Source organism: Artemia sp. Qi Xiang Cuo, chromosome 3 (assembly GCF_049724085.1).
Source record: "Artemia sp. Qi Xiang Cuo chromosome 3, ASM4972408v1, whole genome shotgun sequence".
NCBI lineage: Eukaryota > Metazoa > Arthropoda > Branchiopoda > Anostraca > Artemiidae > Artemia > Artemia sp. Qi Xiang Cuo.
The window spans coordinates 49,188,024-49,208,697 of record NC_142796.1 but is presented as its reverse complement, the minus strand read 5'-3'; the positions used below and the strand labels follow the sequence as shown (position 1 = coordinate 49,208,697).

The 20,674-nt window shown below is 34.0% G+C and overlaps 1 protein-coding gene across 1 annotated transcript in view; it reads left to right on the top strand.

Moving 5' to 3' along the window:
- LOC148954218 (prostamide/prostaglandin F synthase-like) overlaps positions 1 to 11,129 on the top strand; it is a 516,813-nt gene extending 505,684 nt beyond the window's left edge. The window contains exons 4-5 of the mRNA XM_089086067.1: positions 2,691 to 2,837; positions 8,371 to 11,129. Coding sequence (XP_088942193.1) covers positions 2,691 to 2,837; positions 8,371 to 8,472 — 249 coding nt within the window. The 3' untranslated portion in view covers positions 8,473 to 11,129. The remainder of the gene's footprint in view (positions 1 to 2,690; positions 2,838 to 8,370) is intronic.
- The last annotated feature ends 9,545 nt before the right edge of the window (positions 11,130 to 20,674 follow it).

Genomic DNA, 20,674 nt, shown 5'->3' with positions numbered 1-20,674 from the left:
CCGGCAATAGAACTAGCTTACAGGCAACATTCTAGACAAATGATTAAAGGTTCAATTCAAAGCTATTAATCATTTCAGCGTGCTTTTTGTAGGTTTATGGTTGATAACAGCACTGAAAAGCCGCATCGAGTGGTGATAAGACTTTGAGGTCTAGGTTAAAAAAGAATAAAGAATAAATTTATTGATGAGACGCTCTGGTCTAGGGGTAAGAGCTCTGCCTTGTGCCATGGTAACAGAAGTCCGAATCTTGGATAGGAAATTTTTTCCGAAATATGTATTCTCTTTCTAGCGCCTAAAATAATTAGTTCTTTTTAAATTGTTGAAGTCAAAAAAGCAAAAATAATGCAAATGCAAATTTTCGTAAATTATATTAACTTCACATTATAAACTCTTTTAATAATTTTACGGATAATGGAATTTTTATTTGCAACTCCTCAAAGATATTAAGGATAAATACCCCATGGACGCTTTTTTGTGACAAGTTCCAGATTTGTAAGTCAAAGTTTATGAGAGGTGCAAAGTTAAATCTATTGAATGCCCTATTTTTCCAAAAACTCATATTAACTTAATTTGTCACTTTGCCTAAGTTGGAAAAAAGCGTTTACGACGTTGATTATCAATATTTAAAAACCTAAAAAAACATACTAAATTTTTTTTTAAAATACAGTTTTTCTGATGATAGGAAAAGACGAAGCTGAAAGGTAAAGCGAACAAAAGCTGCTGCTTCGTGGTTTATGCAACACATTTTTGAATAACTATTTCAAACAGACTGGCTCGTGATATTTCCCTATATTTTTAGAATTTTGAGAAACTAGCACTTTACGTAAAACTAAGCTATCTTTAGCTTTTTAAATAGTTAAAATCTTGTGGTAAAGTTAATGGTTTCATGGGTGGTATAAAACTGTCGTGACCTTTATTAATTATTCTTTTACTTTCTGCAACCCTCTCAAGGATTTTCTTCTTTCTATTCATTTTTTGTTGCGTCAGTTTTGTGTTTTAGGTTGCGCTAGTTTTCCAGAATTCTACACATATAGACAAATATCACGAGCCAGTTTGTTTCAAACAGTTTTTGAAAATATGTTGAATAAACACGGATGCAGTAATTTAATTCGCTTCAGGTTTCAACTTCGCTCTTTACTTTCATCAGCAAAACTAAGTTCTTTTTTTAAATAAATTGTGTTAGAAACTGGTATATTTTGCTAGTTGTTAGTGTCAAAAGTAGCTCGCCAACCTCTTCCTGCACTATTCAAGTTCTTTGCCATCCAAGTGCATCAAATAATATTCTTTTTCATATGAGAGTAGTGTTTAATAAAAAATAGTTAACAATTGGACACGGAAGGACATGTAGGGAATTTGTCTCCCCTTAAGATTGTATCTAAGAACTGCCCTCCCCAGATAGATGCTCTGATTCACTCTAATTATTGGCTATGTTGGCCATAAACCAAAATAACGTATGTCTATTTCCCACACTCATGTGCTATATACTTCTGTTGATAAGCAAACACAATAGATTAGATTTTTCGATTTTTTTTTCTTGTGTTTACTTAAACGATAAAGAAAAGTTTACCATTTAATTAAGCGCCAAAACTTGAATAAAATTAAATTTGTAATAAAGCCGAAACAACAAGACAAGTATGAATGAGCAGCTGCTGGTCAGATGTTAACTAGAAACACTGACCAAAAATACGATATAAAAGGGTTTTAAGTGGAGCACGTAATTTTTAAATTGTGCGTATTAACGCTAAAAGTCAGACAATCTAATGGTTCATTCAGACACCTCTGTAAAACCATTCACCCTAGCGTAAATTAGGACGTTGTTTAGTTTTGTAACTTTACAGAGTGAATTTGGCCCTTAACGTAGGTAGTGCTAAGTAGGTTCGAGATCTACTTAGAAGCTTACGTTACGTAAGTTTATGTTACGTAACTCAATGCAGCAGTAAACGAAAATGAATTTCCGTATGAGCATTTAATAAATTTTGAAAACAAATTCATAAGCATTTCCTAGACAGTCCCTCATGCTTGACCAGAGCATAAATCCCCATCTTTATTTCACATTTTAGCTTTTTGAATAGTTTGCTTATGATGGCTGAGATGATTTTAGACGATGCTCTGTTGGTTTTATGGATTTTTACGTTGGTTTTGTGAGAAAGTACTTGTTTAAACGTGAAATGTCTTGCTTAAATTTAGGTAACTAGCATTGAAAGTTATGTAGATTGTGTGAAAGCCGCTTAAGGCATTGGTGGAGACTGAATTGGTAGTCCAATTATTACACCTTCAAAAGTGGCTCGCCAACCTGTTCTGGTACTTTTCAAGCTATTTCCCTCCAAACTGTAAAATAACAATATATATATTTTTGTCGTACCATAGTAGTGTTAAACATAAGAGTAATTAACAACTACACACATTACGACAGGGGAGGGAATTTGCCTCCCCCTAAGAGTGATCCTAAGGACTTTTCTCCTAGGGTGTATCCAGGGTTCGGGTTCGGTGGTTAATTATACAAAAAAAAAAACTTAAAGTGCATCAAAACTTTGTTTATTTGTGTTACGTTTTTACCAGTCGAACACAGATTTTGAAAGGGGTTCAGACCTGATCATTCTCCTCCTCCCCCCTGGATACGGCATTGTTACCCTCCCCCTGCCTAGAAATATTCGCTGAGTCCACCAAATGATGGATCCTTTTTTTTCCAGACTCGTGCACTAGGCATCAGCGGTGATATGAAAGGGGATGGATTTCAAAATGGAGGCGTTTTGATTGTTGAAAAAGGAGGGAAGTTATTATATTATTACAAACAGGATAATCCTGCTGACCATGTTGCCAATGAAAAGATACTTGAGGTAAGTCCAAGTAATTTGTGTTATGTTTGGAGGGCACAACCAGTGTTTCCTCTATCTTCGAATGTTTCAGTGTTTCCCGAAATTTCTTTGAAAGGAAGTTGGGTTCTTTAAGATCTACCCTAAAATTCCACTGTAATCACACGAATTTTAACACAAAATACAAATTGTTTGTTTTCATTGGTGCCAATTACACAGGTCTGTGATTAAAAAAAGTAGATATTTATACATTTTGTGATAGATTTTAACTTGATAAAAACGTAAAAATAACCAAAAAATTTCATCACATCAGTTTTCTATTTTCAGGATTTAAATTTGTTTTCCCTTTTTTTTTTCGCTGCTAGCAAGGCACTGGAACATCATAGGGAGCTGTTTAAGGGTTCATCTTAAAGGCAGCTGCTGTATCTAGTGCCTTTTTTTAATTAATCTCCTTGATAATTATCAGTAAGATTTCGTAGAGCTCAATTTTTTTTCCTTGACTAAGTCGAGAAAATTCCGAAAAATTTAAGATAATGAAAGAACTGGGTTCAATGTGAAAGTGATGCAAGTCTAATTTTTGTATTTTTTTTTTAATTACCTCTCACTCTTCTAAACTAAACAATATAGGCTTATAACAAAACTCTGTTAGGATTACTTATAGCACAGTTATCAGATTTGGAAAAAGAAATATGCTATTCGATTCTTTATTTGGTGCTCTTTCCAAATATAAAAATCACTGCCCCTCTGTCATAGACTGTTCATGGGCTCTGTTCATTGCATGATGTATTTATAAACATTGCAATAACTCTAAAGTTTAGGGTTTAAAAATTGGAATAATGCTATGAAAAACTGGCCCAACTTTTGGTCCTTCAATCATATAGATTGAAATGTTTGTATGACTCGCGTTTCAATAAAATGTAAAGTTACCACCATTTGCGACCTGTTTATTTAACAGCTTTTGATTTTGGTCTTTTAAGTTTCAGTATTAGCTTCGGATTTGTCAAACTAATTATCAAACTGGTTTTTAAAAAGAGAGAAACACCCCCATAAGGTCAAGTGATCTTAATGAAAATCACAACATCAGACTATGCACATTGGAGGACCCTACTGTGGAGGTTTCAAGCTCCTTTCTACAAAATACGAATTTTTTTTTCTTTTAAATAACCAAAAAGATTAAAGGGTAACTAGCCCCCTTCCCACGCCTCTTTTTTTCCCAAACATATCTGATCAAAATTCTGAGAAATCTATTTTATCAGCATAGTTGAAAGATCCAAAAACTAAGCTTTGGTCCAAAAACTTCAGGGATGAAATGACATAGTCCCTAGGGAAAGGGCTTTAAGTTACGCAATTTGCCCATTTTTGACATTTAATCTTTGTCGTTGGAAAATATCCGGAATGTTTCTGACAGGGGGGGGGGGGGATTTTTCGCGTGGAGAAAACTTTCAGTGGAAAATTTACACGGGGAGTGGGGGTGGATTTCCTTGCGCGATTGGAAAAACTCAGAAATCAATTAAAAAACATTTTTTTTTCAACTGGAATTAAAGAGCAATATTAAAATTGAAAACGAACAGAAATTATTCTGTATATTAGAAGGGCTTCCTCATCTTCAATCCTTGTTCTTCACGCTAAAGTTTGACTTTTTGTCACCATTCTTTAAGAAAGACTGCTCAAACACAAAAGGCAGTTAAATTTGAATGAGGAGCATTTTTAAAGAACTTTCAGTCTCTAGTGTAAAAATTGGGGGTTGAGGAAGGGGATGCCCCCCTCAATTTTGGAATAATTTCTGTTCGTTTTAAGTTTCAATGTTGCTCCTTACTTTTACTTGGTAAAAGTTGTATTTTATTTAAAAGACGTCAAAAACTTAGAAAGGATCGGGAACTCATTTTTCAATTAAAAAGACCTTTATTAAAGGTATTTCTTAAAGGCAGTTTTTGGTAGTATCCGACATTAAATTTGAAAAAGAGAAATGTTGTTGAAAAGTCAGCGGTTAAAAACATATGGCACCAAACAGCTGGACAAGGTGTAGCTTTTCTATAAAGGTGTGATTGTCTTTGAGAAGGACACCGATCTCTTGATTTTCTGTCGGAAGTGCAATGCGTGGTTGGGGGTAAATCATCAACCCCTGTCTTGTTTTTCCCCCAGATTACGCCAGATACCCATTTAGAGCTGAGTCAACTCTGACTGAGCTTACACAGTCACATCATTGACCCCGTTCCAAACCAAATAACCGGCAACACCAGGATTCGAGCCCCTGTCTTCGAGATTTCAAGTATAGCACGGTAACCGCTCGGCTAGGACGGCTCATGTCAAATGAAGAAGAAAAATGAAACACAAACGCTAGTGTTAAAATGAGTTGCCTAATGCTGCCAAATCGTTTGATAATCAACAGTGTTGAAATGTGGAAATTGAAGTATTGAAATAAAATGCACTCTTTTACAATACCCTGTCGATCTACAAAGACTACACGAATGTATTATGAACTATTACATTATATACAATATTATATTACAAATAATATATAAAAGTATGTAGTGCATATAAATTTTAAGAAGAAATTGTTTCCTAGTAACTCAGCATAGAAAAATTTTCGTAATTGTTGTATTGTTTCTATTTATGTAGCGTTTATTTTAGTTTATGTAAATTAGAGCTTTTGTTTATGTTGAAATCCTAGGGCTTTTAGAGCATTAAAGTTGTCATTATTATTATACTTAGTGTTATAGTGGGGGAAAGTGTCACCTGACAAAATTACTTACTACTAATACTGCTGCTAGTAACTCAGTGCAGTTTATTTTTTTTATGATAGATGGCGCCTTCTCCTTGCCACTAAAGACCACAAAATGACATTTATTTAGTGTAAGGGTTATGCTAAATATAGAACGGCTTATACCTGGACACTAGAAGGACATGGTAGGAACGACCCGTAAACAATGGTCTTCAGGCCTACTATTAGTCATACTAAAAAAAAAAAATGGTGCTACCTACTTTCTCTGTGTTTTTTTTTTTTGGTGGATTTGTGATAGAATTAGTGTAGTTAGACGTTGTCGGAGCACTTTTCTTAGGGAGAGGGGGGTCTGAAAAGTGCATTTTCCATCATAAAGGGGGAGGGGTTGATTTAAACTTGCCTTCACTAATGTAGTATAACTGTACTTTAAAATTGTATTTTAATTACCTTGTATATATGTTTCTTAATAACTATATTATAATATTTTAATAACTTTTGTTTTTGTGTTAGTGGCTTTACTTTAGACGCATAATCCTACGTGTATTTCAGAAGGTGTAGATGAATCTCTTATCGCGAATGGAGATGATGTTTTCAATCATAGTTGAATGATACAGGCGCTTGAGAAAAAAAAATATATGTTTTGAGTCGAGAATATTCAAAAATAAGTCTCAAATTTAATATAGAAAAGTCAGACGTCGTACTATTCAACAGGGGTTCAGTTTCTGAAAGATTGAAAGTGAACCTTGATGAATTGTCCGTTGCTGCTTTTCCGGAATTGAAATATCTAGGCCTCCCATTCCGTGATCTATATGATACTAGAGAGCTCCTCATCCGCCAAAAGGAGAGCAAAGCTCTAACACTCACCCATATAGTGGGGCAATTTTCCGCATTTTATGGGCAAATTTTCGTACTACCATAAAAGGCAAGTGTGCGATCTGGGGAGTGCAGGGGCCTTCTTTGTTTATGATAGTCATAAAAGATAAAACCAATGAACCAGGAATTAAAATAAATGTACATTTTTTACGTGTCGGCTAACTATTCACTTCTAGTTTCTTTCGTTAGTGTAATCGGAATAAACCGAAATTGTCAATCGCCGTATGTTTTAACAATCTATTAGTTAGCATGTCTCAAACTGAAAGGAGATCTCACTTTTTATCTTGGGCCAATTTGCTATAGAACATCTAAGGCGATTGACGTACTCTCCATTAATAATTAGGTTTTTGTCAAAGAAATAATTCGTATTCTCCTGTGCTTAGAATTGCGAATGAAAATTTACGTGTGTTGCATTTTTCTTATATCAGACAGTATAAAAAACAGGCGTATATAAAAACTTGCAGCGGTAAATTGCACTGAAAGGACTGGGTAATAATATCGTTGAATTCATTAATTTTTAAATAACGGCCAAGACTTCACGTCCTTTCCATCAGTAAAGAGGATAATGCAATGAGGAAGTTTTAAAAAGAGTGAATTGTAGAAAAGATCAATTGAATAGTTCGGCTATATATCTAATAACCGTCCTCAGCAATGCAAAAATTCAATTTATGATAAAAATGCTAAAACTAAACGTAACCTAAGACCAGCAATAAAACAGTCCCAACATCATGACTTAAAAAATTATCTCTTTTCGAAGCTATTTCCTTTCTGAAGAAATGATATGTCTTTTGTATTTTTTGTCTTTAGTAACGTGATTTAATAGTTTTTTAATTTTAGTCAATGTAAGCACTTTTTCATTGGTGATCTTGGTTTCATTTTCATCGTTTTTATCGTTAGTTGAATTTTACCTTTATTTTACTTTTTTTTATTGCTGAAGTTGTCCTAGCCGAATAGTTAGCACTCTAGAATTGAAAACCTTTGTCCCTGAGGACAGGGGTTCGAGTCCTGGTCCCGCATGGTATTTGGTTTGGAACGGGGGTCACTGGTGTAACTTTCTAAGCTCAGCCAGAGTCGACCCACCTCTAAATGGGTACCTGCAGAAATATGTGGGTGGTGAACAGGAAGGGTTTGCGAAAGCATATGATGGCTGGCCCCCAATTGCCTATTGCACTTCCTTGCTGAGGAGATCAGCACTGCCGGTAGGGACAGTAAAGTGCATGGCCGTTTTCTTTACATTTACCTTTTATTGCTAGAGACGACTATTAGATTATAGCCAAATTATTAAACTTTTTTTTTGCAATTCACCCTCTTTAAAAACTCCTGATTACATTATCCTCTGTACTAAACACACAGTTTCAGATTTATCCATTCGCCAAACTAGAATATTGAAATTGCTTTGACTTTTTCTTAAGAGACTAATCTAAAATTACATAACAAAGGAACGTCATCCATTTTTAGTGCTCCATGTAATTTAAAATCTAAAACAATTTCCAAGGCAAGTTTCAAAATTGTAGGACGGTAGTGGAATCTGAATCCTAGATATCGAATGATCGCAAAATTGTCTTCTTATGTCAAAATATTGGACCGTTGCAAGGCTGTACGCAGGGGAGGGGCTAGGGGGTTTTCACCCCCCCCCTCCCCGAAATGTTTGTTCGGCTCATAAAAACACCCTTTTTATGCCTTTTTAAGTCCCCCCCCCCCCCTAGAAAAAAAATTCTGGATACGGCCCTGGACCATTGGATTGCAGAAAATAACATATAGAACACTTGCACAAGGAACATAAACCTTAATCAATTTGTTAGGGTTTGATGGACCAAAGATGTTTTCTCGTCTTTTGGGTCAATCCACAATTCAAGAGAATGTCTTCGTGGTTTTTAAGTGCTTTGAGATTAAAATCTCAAAATGAAAAAAGTGGATTTGGTTAGATTGGCTTCTGAATGATTCATATAGCTTTCTTTTTAGGTTTTGGGAATAGAGAGCACAAATAATGTACCTACTCAGAAAAGTGATGAAAGTTCAGCCTCCGAATGTACTGACGCCTGTTCTTTTGGTGGAAAGAAATAATTGTTCAGTTGTTGTTTTTTCTCAGTTTGCATGTTTACGAACTACGATTTTGCTGCACTTTTAGATTTATAAAAAACTAAATAAAATACTTTAAGAAAATTTAGGCATGAAAGAAGCAACATAAATTTCGGCGAAATCACATTTACGTAAATATTACGGGATTATTCATTTAGTTATTTGTGTTCAAATTCTTGATTGAAGTATAATCGTCAAGTAAAAAGGGATTTCCTCTTGAATAATCCTGGAAAAGATGAGGATTCCCTAGGAGTTAATTTGTAATAGTACTTTAATCCTGTCATTGTCATCGGCAATCTCAAATTTTGCTTAAATTGGGCCCGGAAATGGGCCGAAAACTTTTTTCTTGATCAGTTTGAAAGCTACAGCCCTAATGCGTAATGAATAGAATTATAGTTTGAAAATAGATAAAGCAATTTCAATCCAATATAATTGATTATTCAAATAGTAAAATTTTCAAGGACCATAATATCAATAATACCAAGCAACTTTTTAATTTTGCTTTAATGTAACAAAATATTAAAAAAAATATATACAAAATAATCCAAATAAAATTTGGCCATGAAAGAAGCAGCATAAATTCTAACGAAACCACATTTTTGTGAATATTACAGAACTGTCAAATTTGTGCTTTACTCTTGATTAGAGTCGAAGTCTTAAATAAAGAAGGGTCTTCCGTCTTCAGCTATCCTGGAAGAGATCAGAATTCCTACAACTTAATTTGTAATAGCACTCTAATGTCATCATCATGTTATGAGCAATTTTAAAATTTGTAAATATATTTCCATTCATTGTGACAATGAAAAGACATCTTTTTTCGGACCTCTTGGTTAATCAAATTTTAAGAGAATAAATTGCTTATATAATGTAATAATCAAATATTATTAAATATTTGGTATTTGATATTATTTTGCAATAAACAAAGAACAGTTTTTAGTCGTTGAAATCGGCTTGAACTATAAACTAAATCGTATTTTTTTTTTTTTTAGTTTAACTTAAAATTTCGTTAATCTTCACAAATTAATAATAAAATTATATAATTGCTGATGATGGTGAAGAAAATGAATTTAAAACGGATTAATCACAATGACAATTGTAACTATAAAATAGCAAAGTATCGGTAGTGTTTATTGTGAGAATTAAAGATTAATTAACACAATTTTAAAAAAAAAAAATGGCCGGAAACATGTTCAGCTTTTTCTGGTAATAGGTGAACCTTTCTAAGTGAAAGCTGAAGTAGGTCATTATGAAGCAGAATATATCAGTAAAACCCCTTCTCTCCCCGTCCCTTAATTTCTCAAAGATGACATAAAATTGAGGATTCCAGACGTTACTGATCCTGCTTATTCTCTTTTTTTTTCTTTGTATTTCTACTTTGGCTGCTTTTTTTCTAAGTCTGGAAATCGTCCCCCTTATAAAAACACAAATGATGTTAACGTGATAAATCCTAAGAGGAGTCACAGTGGCGGATGACTAGTGTTTCTAAGGGAGATGAATCTGCATGTGATATCAAATTTTATTATGAAAATTTTCTACCAATGGTTTCCCCTCCCCCTCCGAAATGTCAAAAATGAAACAAAACAGAGGGTTCTATGCGTCATTGATTATGAAAATTTGCTTATATTTCTTTTTGTTGCTATGTTTGCTGTTTTGTCTAAGCCTGCAAATTTGTACCCCTTTAAAAATCGTAAATGATGCTAAAGTGATAAGTTCTAAGAGGATTCACGATGACGGATGGCCAGTGTTTCTACGGGAAATAAGTCTACTTGTAATCCCAATTTTAATATGAAAACTTCCTACGGATAAAAACAATGATCCCCCCTCCCCACCAAAGTGTCAAATAAAATACAATTGAGGATTATATGCGTTATTGATTACGAAAATTATCTTTAATTTTTCTGTATTCCCTTGTTTGCTGTTTTGTCAAATTTGTTTAAAAAATTTATCCCCTTCAAGAAGCACAAATGATGTAAAGTAATAAATTCTAAGAGAATCCACAATGGCGGATGACAAGTGCTTCTCATGGAGATAAATATCCATTTAGTCTCAAATTTTTAATAAGAAAATTTTCTGCAATTAACTGATGATTTCGAAGAAATAGGATTGCAGAATTTTGCTTTTAATTATTGTTATGCTATTCGGTCAACTTCGATGTCGTTTTTGGCACTCAGAGCGGTGTCATACAGATACGCAAAATTTACATTTGCAAAATCCCGCCCCCTTTTTTCAGAGTTACATTAAAAAGAAAGACCAAATACGTAGCCTCACGCATTTTTTAGTTTAAACGAGTTTTTAAAAGGATAGATTTATTTTATTGAGCTATTGGGTATGCTTTTTATAGAAATTGTATTAAAACTTCTTACTGCAAAAAAAAATAATTTGATTAGCCAAACCCTAATCTTTACGCCAAATTTTGTGTTTTTCTTTGTGTTTCATGCGTGTTGCTTTTGTTTTGTTTTTGAAATTTTTCTCTGCTTCAACAAATGCAAATGAGGCTCAAGCGATAAATTCGAAAGAATTCGCAATGGTTGATGATCCGCGTTTCTAAGGGAGAGAACTATTTTTTGTAGCCTGGATTATTTAATATGGAATTTTGTATCTGTGATGGCTTTCTATAAATAAAAGGGATAATTTCCGAAAAACTGTCTCTTGGTTTTTTATGTCCTTGGACTGGAGAATCAGTTCTTTCATTTTCAGGTCGAGTTCATTTTGGAGAATGAATGACGGAACGAAAATTTTGTTCGAATAGCATTTATAATATAAGCTCAAAAAGGAAAATTATGTATAGAGGGTATGTATATATTATATAATATATACAATATGCATAGTAAATATAAAATTACGAAATTAGTAATTTTAGGAGTATGTGTTTTTCTGCTACAACCTCTTTCCCCGTGGGGGATTTTTATACCACCCTTTGGAGATTTTATGCAGCCACCGTTGCGTCAATATCGATGATCTCTAATCTGATTTTAAATAATTGATGTATCGGTATTGCCTCCAAATTACCCAACAGCACTTTCTTTTTGAAGTATGTTTATACAAGTGAACAAGGGCTACCAGATGGTCACATTAGCTTATCGATATATTTTGTCAGGTGTTATGCTCTAAATGATGAGCTAGATAGCTCTCCGTGATCAATAATAATCCCTTTTAGTCGAGACCACAAATGTAGGCTAGGAATAAATAGGGACAGAAAACCAACTCAAAACAATAGATATTTGCATTTTAAATCAAAACACCCCCCACAAGTTAAAAGAGATGTCGTAATCTCTCTCGTCGGCCGTGCCCTAAACATTTGTTCTGATTCCCACATCACAGCAGAACTAAACTTTATCAGGAACATACGTTTTGGAAATGGGTATCCTATTTACTATTAATAATGCAATTAACCGTAGACTGAAAAGACAGTCCCGTAAAATCAATGGTAGTTTACCATGTGAGAATCCCCATAAGCTCTCAAATAAAATTTACCTCGCATTCATCCCGAAAATCACAACGAATCTTAAAAAAGTTTGCAAAAAAAAATAATCTGTATGTAGTATTTACCAATAATTTCAAAATCATAATCCTAAATTCTGGTAAAGACAAAACCCCAGTTACTCGCCAAAGAGGAGTCTATCTAATACCATGCGACTGTGGCAAATACTATGTAGGTAAAACTCACTAGAGGAACACCTACACCAGCGTAAAGATGATATCACCAAAGCTCTAAATTCTAATATTGCTAATGTTTCTTTTGATTCTGCTATGAGCAGCCATGTATTTGAGAATCCTAGCCACAAAATACTTTTTGAAGAATCCTCCCTTATTAGCGATGACCTAGGCATAAAGCAGGTAGTTCAAGAAGCAATTGAAATCAGGCTTAAGATTAATAATAATATTTCCTTAAATAGGGACTTCAGGAAATATTCACTAAATGCTCTATATACAAATTTAATTAAAAACGATGTTGCAAAAACAAACAGTTCGTGAGAGCGACTCGTCTCAATAGTAACCGAAACTCTAAAAAACGGAATTTTGATATCAATAGATACATCAAAACAATTGGATTTTTATGCTGATTTTAAATATTTAAGTTTCATCAAGTTTAGTTTTACTCATCAAAAGTTACGAGCCTCAGAAAATTTGCTCTATTTTCGAAAAAGGAGAAAACACCCTCTAAAAATCATAGAATCTGAATGAAAATCACATCATCAGTTTCAGCGTATCAGAGAATCTTACTATAGAGCATTCAAGATCCTATTTGCAAAAATCTGGAATTTGGTATTTTTGGCCGAAAGAAAGATCACGCATGCGTGTTTATTTGGTTTTTTTTTTCCCAGGGGTGATCGTATCGACCCAGTGATCCTAGAATGTCGTGAGAGGGCTCATTAGAACGGAAATTAAAATTTCTAGTGCCTTTTTTAATAAAAAAAAAAAAAATAGAATCACTTTTTACAAAAAAACTGCATTTTTGATGTCTTTTCATACTGCAGTCTTTTCAAAGATATTTGATTTTTGAAACAATCAAAAAAATCGCGGTAACGAACTCTATAGTAAGAGCGACTCTTCTCAATAGTAACCGAAACTTTAAAAAACAGAATTTGGATACCAAAAGATTCATCAAAAGAAACAGATTTTTATGCTGATCATATTAAAGATTGATCAATGATGTCATAATGGTAGGTAGTAGCCAGCTTTTCTCTTACTATTCCAATTAAGAAGAAACCGTAGGCTTTTCCTGTTTGTAATCAAACATTTCGTTGTAACGAACTGTATAGTAAGAGCGACTCGTCCTTTAATCAAAAAACAAACAAAAATTAAAAATAGAATCACTTTTTACAAAAAAAAATTGCATTTTTGATGTTTTTAATGCTACATTCTTTTCAAATATATTTGATTTTTGAAATAATAAAAAAGTTCTCGGTAACGAACTGTATAGTAAGAGCGACTCGTCTCAATAGTAACCGAAACTTAAAAAATTGAATTTTAATACCAATATATACATCAAAAGAATCGGATTTTTATGCTGATCATGTTAAAGATTGGTGAATGATGTCATAATCGTAGGTTGTAGCCAGGTCGTCTCTTTCTATTGCAATTAAGAAAAAGCCATAGGCTTTTTCCTGTTTGTAATCCGGGTTGCTAGCAACCTAGTAAGAAACGATCAGGCCCCATAGTAAAAACTAATGTAACATGAAATTTTAATATCAAATGATACATCAAAAGAATCGAATTTTTATGCTGATTTTAAATATATATATTTCATCAAGTTTACCTATATCCATCAAAAGTTACGAGCCTGAGAAAATTCACCCTATCTTGAAAAAAAGGATAAGACACCCCCTAAAAGTCATCGAATCTTAATGAAAATTACACCATAAGATTCAGCGTATCAGAGAAGCGTATCTCTACTTACTGTAGAGGTTTCAAGCTCCTATCTGCAAAAATGTGGAATTTTGTATTTTTGCCAGAAGAATATAGTAAGGTCCGAAGTCTATCTCATAGTAACTGATGGAACAGGGAAAAGAAAAAGAGGTCTGTGGTATATATGACGTTATACGAGATTAAATTAAAAAAACGATCATTAGAAAGAATTTTATATTTAAAGACGATCATTAGAAGAACTATAATATAATAAGGGGGTTTTAGAATACATAGCTTAGTCACTATAGTTTTAACAAAATATCTGATAGGGGAATTGAATATAGAGTAAATCCTGAAGATTTTAAATAAAGCAATTTTAGTTCATACGAAAGAAAGAATTTTATATTTAAAGACGATCATTAGAAGAACTATAATATAATAAGGGGGTTTTAGAATACATAGCTTAGTCACTATAGTTTTAACAAAATATCTGATAGGGGAATTGAATATAGAGTAAATCCTGAAGATTTTAAATAAAGCAATTTTAGTTCATACATATCAATTTAGAAAATATTTAGATTAGAAATTAGTAATTAGTTGGAAAACTAATAGAGTTCCAGTCTTCTATAGCTGAGGCCACAAGCACTGCTGAAAACAGACATCTTTGTCTTTAAGTAGAACTGAATTTGAAAGAATTAAAATTGATTGTGCAGACTAAAGAGACCTGCTATTCTTCAAGAACAATGCACAACGTTTCTATAACCGTTGTTGTACAGTCAGAAGCTATATAAATGGGGTATTTTTCAGGTCCGTGGTTCGGAAAACTTTTTACATGCCAGTTTTATTGTTTGGAAAGTCGTACTAATCACATGTGGAGCTATTTTCCTGGACGACCAGCTTGACAAAATCGGCCTGTCAAACTATTAAGTTGCGTTAATTTGGTGTTCCTTAGAAGTTAACTAAAATTCCTTGTGACGGGCGGGATTGAACCAGGGAACGCTTGATTAAGAGCTACAACCTGCATCCACTGCGCCATCACAAGGTAATATAAAAGCTTATACATCAGCATGTGAAAACTCAAAATGAAGAAAAATGTAGAGTACATACACAGAAAATCAATTCCGAATACAAACTTGATTAATCATTTAAGAACCCGTAATAGTAATAGAGCAAATACACACGCGGTTAGAAGAACAGCGGTGGCTTGTCAAAAATGAAAATGAAGAGCAAAGACACGTGGTTAGAAGACATGCGAGACCAAGCATGTGAACAAGTCAAAAATGAAAATGAAGAGCAAACACACACGTGGTTCGAAGACATCCGACACCGAGCATGTGAGCAAATCAATGAAAATCAACCTGGACAGCAAGAGTCAAAACGAGTCAAAATTGAAAATGATAGACATGATGATTGGGTTTTGGATTTTGACATGGATAAGGTCATCAATGCCTACCATACCTTTGTTAAAAAAACAAAGGTTCGGCGATACGTATTTCATAATGACGCAAGATAAGCCGAGTTAAAACGACCCAAACGAATTGAAAATGACAGCGATGATGCGAGACCAAGCATGTGAACAAGTCAAAAATGAAAATGAAGAGCAAACACACACGTGGTTCGAAGACATCCGACACCGAGCATGTGAGCAAATCAATGAAAATCAACCTGGACAGCAAGAGTCAAAACGAGTCAAAATGGAAAATGATAGACATGATGATTGGGTTTTGGATTTTGACATGGATAAGGTCATCAATGCCTGCATACCTTTGTTAAAAAAACAAAGGTTCGGCGATATGTATTTCACAATGACGCAAGATAAGCCGAGTTAAAACGACCCAAACGAATTGAAAATGACAGCGATGACGTTAGAACTTAACTTAAATTCCTTGTGACGGCCGGGATTGAACCAGGGAACCTTTGATTAAGAGCTACAACCTGCATCCACTGCGCCATCACAAGGTAATAAAAAAGGCTTATACATCAGCAGATGATAACTCAAAATGAAGAAAAATGTGGAGTTCATACACAGAAAATCAATTCCGAATAGAAACTTGACTAATCATATGAGAACCCGTAATTGTAATAGAGCACATACACACGCGGTTAGAAAAACATCGATGGCTTGTCAAAAATCAAAATGAAGAGCAAAGACACGCGGTTAGAAAACATGCGACACCGAGCATGTGAGCGAGTCAAAAATGAAAATGAAGAGCAAAGACACATGTGGTTAGAAGACATGCGATACCGAACATGTGTGTGATTCAATGAAAATCAACCTAGTCAGCGAGAATTAACTTATGCCAAAATTTAAAATGACAACAAGGGTGATTGAGTTTTATATTTTGACATGAATAAGGTCACCAATGCCTACCACACCTTTTTAAAAAAAAAACAAAGGTTTAGTAATATTTATTTCATAATGACGAAAGATAAGCCGAGGTAAAACGACCCAAACGAATTGAAAATGACAGCGATGATGATTGAGTTTTGGATTTTGACATGGATAAGGTCAACAATGCCTACCATATCTTTGAAAATCAAAAATATGGACTAGATAAATGTTTGAAAGAAAAAAAAAGTGTTTGTTCCACCACCTGAACAACTAAAAGAAACAAAGGTTCGGTTGCATGTCTTTCATAATGACATAATACATGCCAAGGCAAAAGTTAAAGGTCCAATAACAAAAATGTAATTTTACAAGGGCACAACTACTAATTTAAGGTCCATTCGGTATATATATATATATATATACATATACATATATAGAGTAAATATATATATATATATATGAAATATGATGATACGTGATGATGTGAGTGTGTGATGATGCATACGTGTGATAAGCGTGCATCAGTGCGCTACGCGTACGCGTGTGTGTAGTGATGCAGCGCGTGTGCGCGCGATACGTGTGTCATATATATATATATATATCGAGTATGATACGCGCGTGAGTATATATACATACTCATATACAGTATATGATATATATATATATATATATATATATATATATATATATATATATATATATATATATATATATATATATATATATATATATATATATATATATATATATATATATATATATATATATATATATATATATATATATATATATATATATATATATATATATATATATGTATGTATATATATATATGTATGTATATATATATATATATATGATATATATATATATATATATATATATATATATATATATATATATATATATATATATATATATATATATATATATATATATATATATATATATATATATATAAAGGCAAGATTAGCAATGAAAACGTGTTTTTAATTATTCTTCTATCATTTCAATGAATTGCCTTATCTCACCTCACTTTATTTTTCAGTCCTGGTTGAATTTCGCCGAAGTAAGGATGCTGGGACTGTTTTTAAAATTTTCATTTTAGTTTTAATGGTCGTAGGTTGGTTGTAAGTCTCTTTTCTCTTGTATATTTATGCTTTGCTGCGGACGGCCCTTAGACATAGGGCCGAAATATTCATTCAAATTAGAACTCCACTGTCTTACAAAAAAAAAATCCTCTATATGCCTCTAGGGCATAACTTACAGCCATGCCCTGAGGGCTGTGAGGGTGGGTTATCCTCAAAAACATAATTACTGGAACTTTCAACTACGTTGAACAAAATGACAATGTAAAAATTTAATTGGATATGTTAGAGGAAATGATGGGCGGGGATGCTGGTTGCCCTTCAATCACTTTAGACTATTCAAAAGGGCACTAGCCCTTTCAATCGAATGAGCCCTTTTTGAAGTTTCTACAAAAATTCTTCTATACGAAGTACCGTGCCGCTAAAACAAACAAACAAAGAATTATAATACATTGTGTCAACATCGTTCTCTACTTAGGCAGCGCTATTGCGCTGCCTATGATTAAACATATTTGTTTTAAATTGCCAGTCTGTATTATTTATGGCCCTTGCTCCAGGTCCTGTTGGGATAATATCATCTGTGGGGGCAGTTTTGGGACCTTTTGACCATTTTCAACAACATGGGCATCTAAAATTTTTATCAAGTGTCTTAGGAGTTCCTTCGGGAGAGAAAAAGGCAAGGGAGAGGGTCTTGTTGGCCTCCAATCACTTTCGAAATCATTTCTTTTAAGTTTCATCTTCATACCCTCAGCCGTTCCTAAGAATTCGCAGATACTCCCTTTAGACAGGCTGGATGCACATAGTGTCTTGATTTAGTTCAATATCCCCCCCTAGACTTTCTCTGAAAATCTCAATTAAACACCCTTAGCCCTCCTTGAGAAAGAGCCCCTTCTTATCATTGTAAAAAACATGTTTAAACAGTTTTCAATTTGCATTTATTTTTTTTTATGGTCAGGGGCCTACAGGAGTCTTGTCATCCTCAGAGGCATATTTATTGGATCTTTTGACTATTTTAAATAAAATGACTATCTAAAAATTTTGGTTGGATTTCTTTGAAGGGTACGGCGGCCTGGTTAGAAAAGAGGGGTAAGGGATAAGGGCTTTCTGGTCACTTTTGGCTCTCAAAAAGGGCCCCAGAAATTTCAGTTTCTGATCAAATGAGCCTCCTCTGAAAACTTTGCGACCACCCATTCCATGTAAAATGGTCCCGCGACAAAACAATCAATTTTAAACAAATATTACATGAAGACATGTCTCTTAACTACAGGCAACGCTAGAGCGGGGTTTCTGATCATTGGTAGACCCTACTAGATGTGCCAGGCGGATTAGTTTGTATTAATCCTATCATTTCTTTATCTTCATTCGCAATTGCAAAATTACTTAATTAGAGGGAATAAAACATCACTATCAATTATTTCAAGTTTGCAAATTAAATCATTGAACCTTGAATTACTAACAAAGTTACTACTACTACTACTACTACTACTACCATTACTACTAACAACAACTCACCGCAGTGCCAAGGCGCTTGAGGCCAACACAGCTACACACGCTCCTTCTCCATCCCAAGCTATTCAAAGCCTCCCTCTTTACACCCTCTCAGGAAGTTCTAATTTCCTTTAAATATTTTTTTATGACATCCTCTCACCCCAGACGAGGACGACCTGCTTTCTGTTTAGCCCTAGATGGTTGGCCGAAAAGAACAATCTTCGGCAATCTGTTATCCTTCATCCGCACAACGTGCCCTAGCCATCTCAACCTTTCTTTCATTATAGCCCTAGAGCGGTATTGAACCACATTTTTATTATAATTTATATAATTTTTATAATATTCCAATCTTGGTTTGCAGACTTATCTTCCTATTCTTCCAAATTTTCTTAACTGTGAAAAAAACCCTGAGCCTTAGCTATTTTACTTTTAACATCTTCACTGCTCCCACCGTCTTTACTAATAATACTACCAAGGTAACTGTTACTAAAGTTACTAAACTGTTAAGAATGACAAAATTACTTATTTACCAAATTAAGGATGGTTTTCTTCCTTTTCAATGATTATTCATAGACCCTGGACTAGATCTACCACGCTGATTAGTTTGTGTTAGTCGTCTCATTTCTTCATTTTCATTTGCAGTTACAAAATTACTTAGTTACAATGTCATGACATTACCAATTACAAATTTGCAAAATTAAATTACTAATTATTAAATTACTTACAAAACTACAAAATTACTAAATTACTAAAAATGATAATGCTGATTTCAAATATATAAGTTTCATCAAGTTTAGTCTTACCCATCAAAAGTTACAAGACTGAGAAAATTTGCCTGATTTTCGAAAAAAGGGGGAAACACCCCCTAAAAGTTATAGAACCTGAATGAAAATCACACCATCTGATTCAGCCTATCAAATAACTTTACTGTAGAGATTTTAAGCTCATATCTACAAAATGTGGTATTTCGTATTTTTTTGCCAGAAAAAAGATTATTGACGCGTGTTTATTTTTTTTTTCCCCAGGGGTGATCGTATCGACCCAGTGGTCCTAGAATATCGTGGGAGGCTCATTCGAACGGAAATTAAAAGCTCTAGTGCCCTTTTTAAGTGAGCAAAAAATAGAGGGCAGCTAGGCCCCGTCCCACGCTCATTTTTGAGAAAGAGTTAGACTCTTTCTCAAAACTCTATTTATTAAAACAATAAAAACTTTAGCATAAAGAGCGGGGCGTTGAGGAGGGGACAGCCCCTTTCATATAAGGAATAATTTATGTTCGTCTTAAGTTAATGTTGCTGCTTACTTTCAGTTAAAAATACTTTTTTTTTATTTAGGGGAGAGTCGGGAACCCTGGGACAAGTTCAACTTAAAGCTCAATATCTCCTAAATTTACATTCCGATTTTCTTGCATCAAACATCAAACTGTGGCAAAGTCATTTGGTCTTTTCTGGGATTTTTCTCAAATTTTTCTTGCTCGCAGTAAAATTAGCAAGACTTATTTTTCAGAGGGTCCTGTTTGGTCCCAGAGTACCACTTGTGCGGGTACTATGGGTCAAGGTGGTGGGTACTTTGGGACACCATGATAAATCAATTAAAACTTCGTATATTTTGTGGTATAAAACTGTAAAAATACAATAGACTTATTTAAAAAAATATCCAACAGAGAAGCTGGACAGGTCTGCATCAAAGCTAATCATCTTGGCAATGCGTTTAGTTCCGTCCGAGACCATTAGAACTGGCAATTTCATCACTACTTCTGATCTATCGACAAACACTTCATCGCGCTCTTTCGGAAACGTAAACTTCCAGGCTGGAACGTTTCGTTTCAAAAAATTGACAGTGTAGCCGTCTGGCTCGACCTGAACACACTCTAGTATTCAGCGGGAAAATTCCAGGCTTTGAGAATCCGCTAGTGATGTTAGTCTGAGAGAAGTCC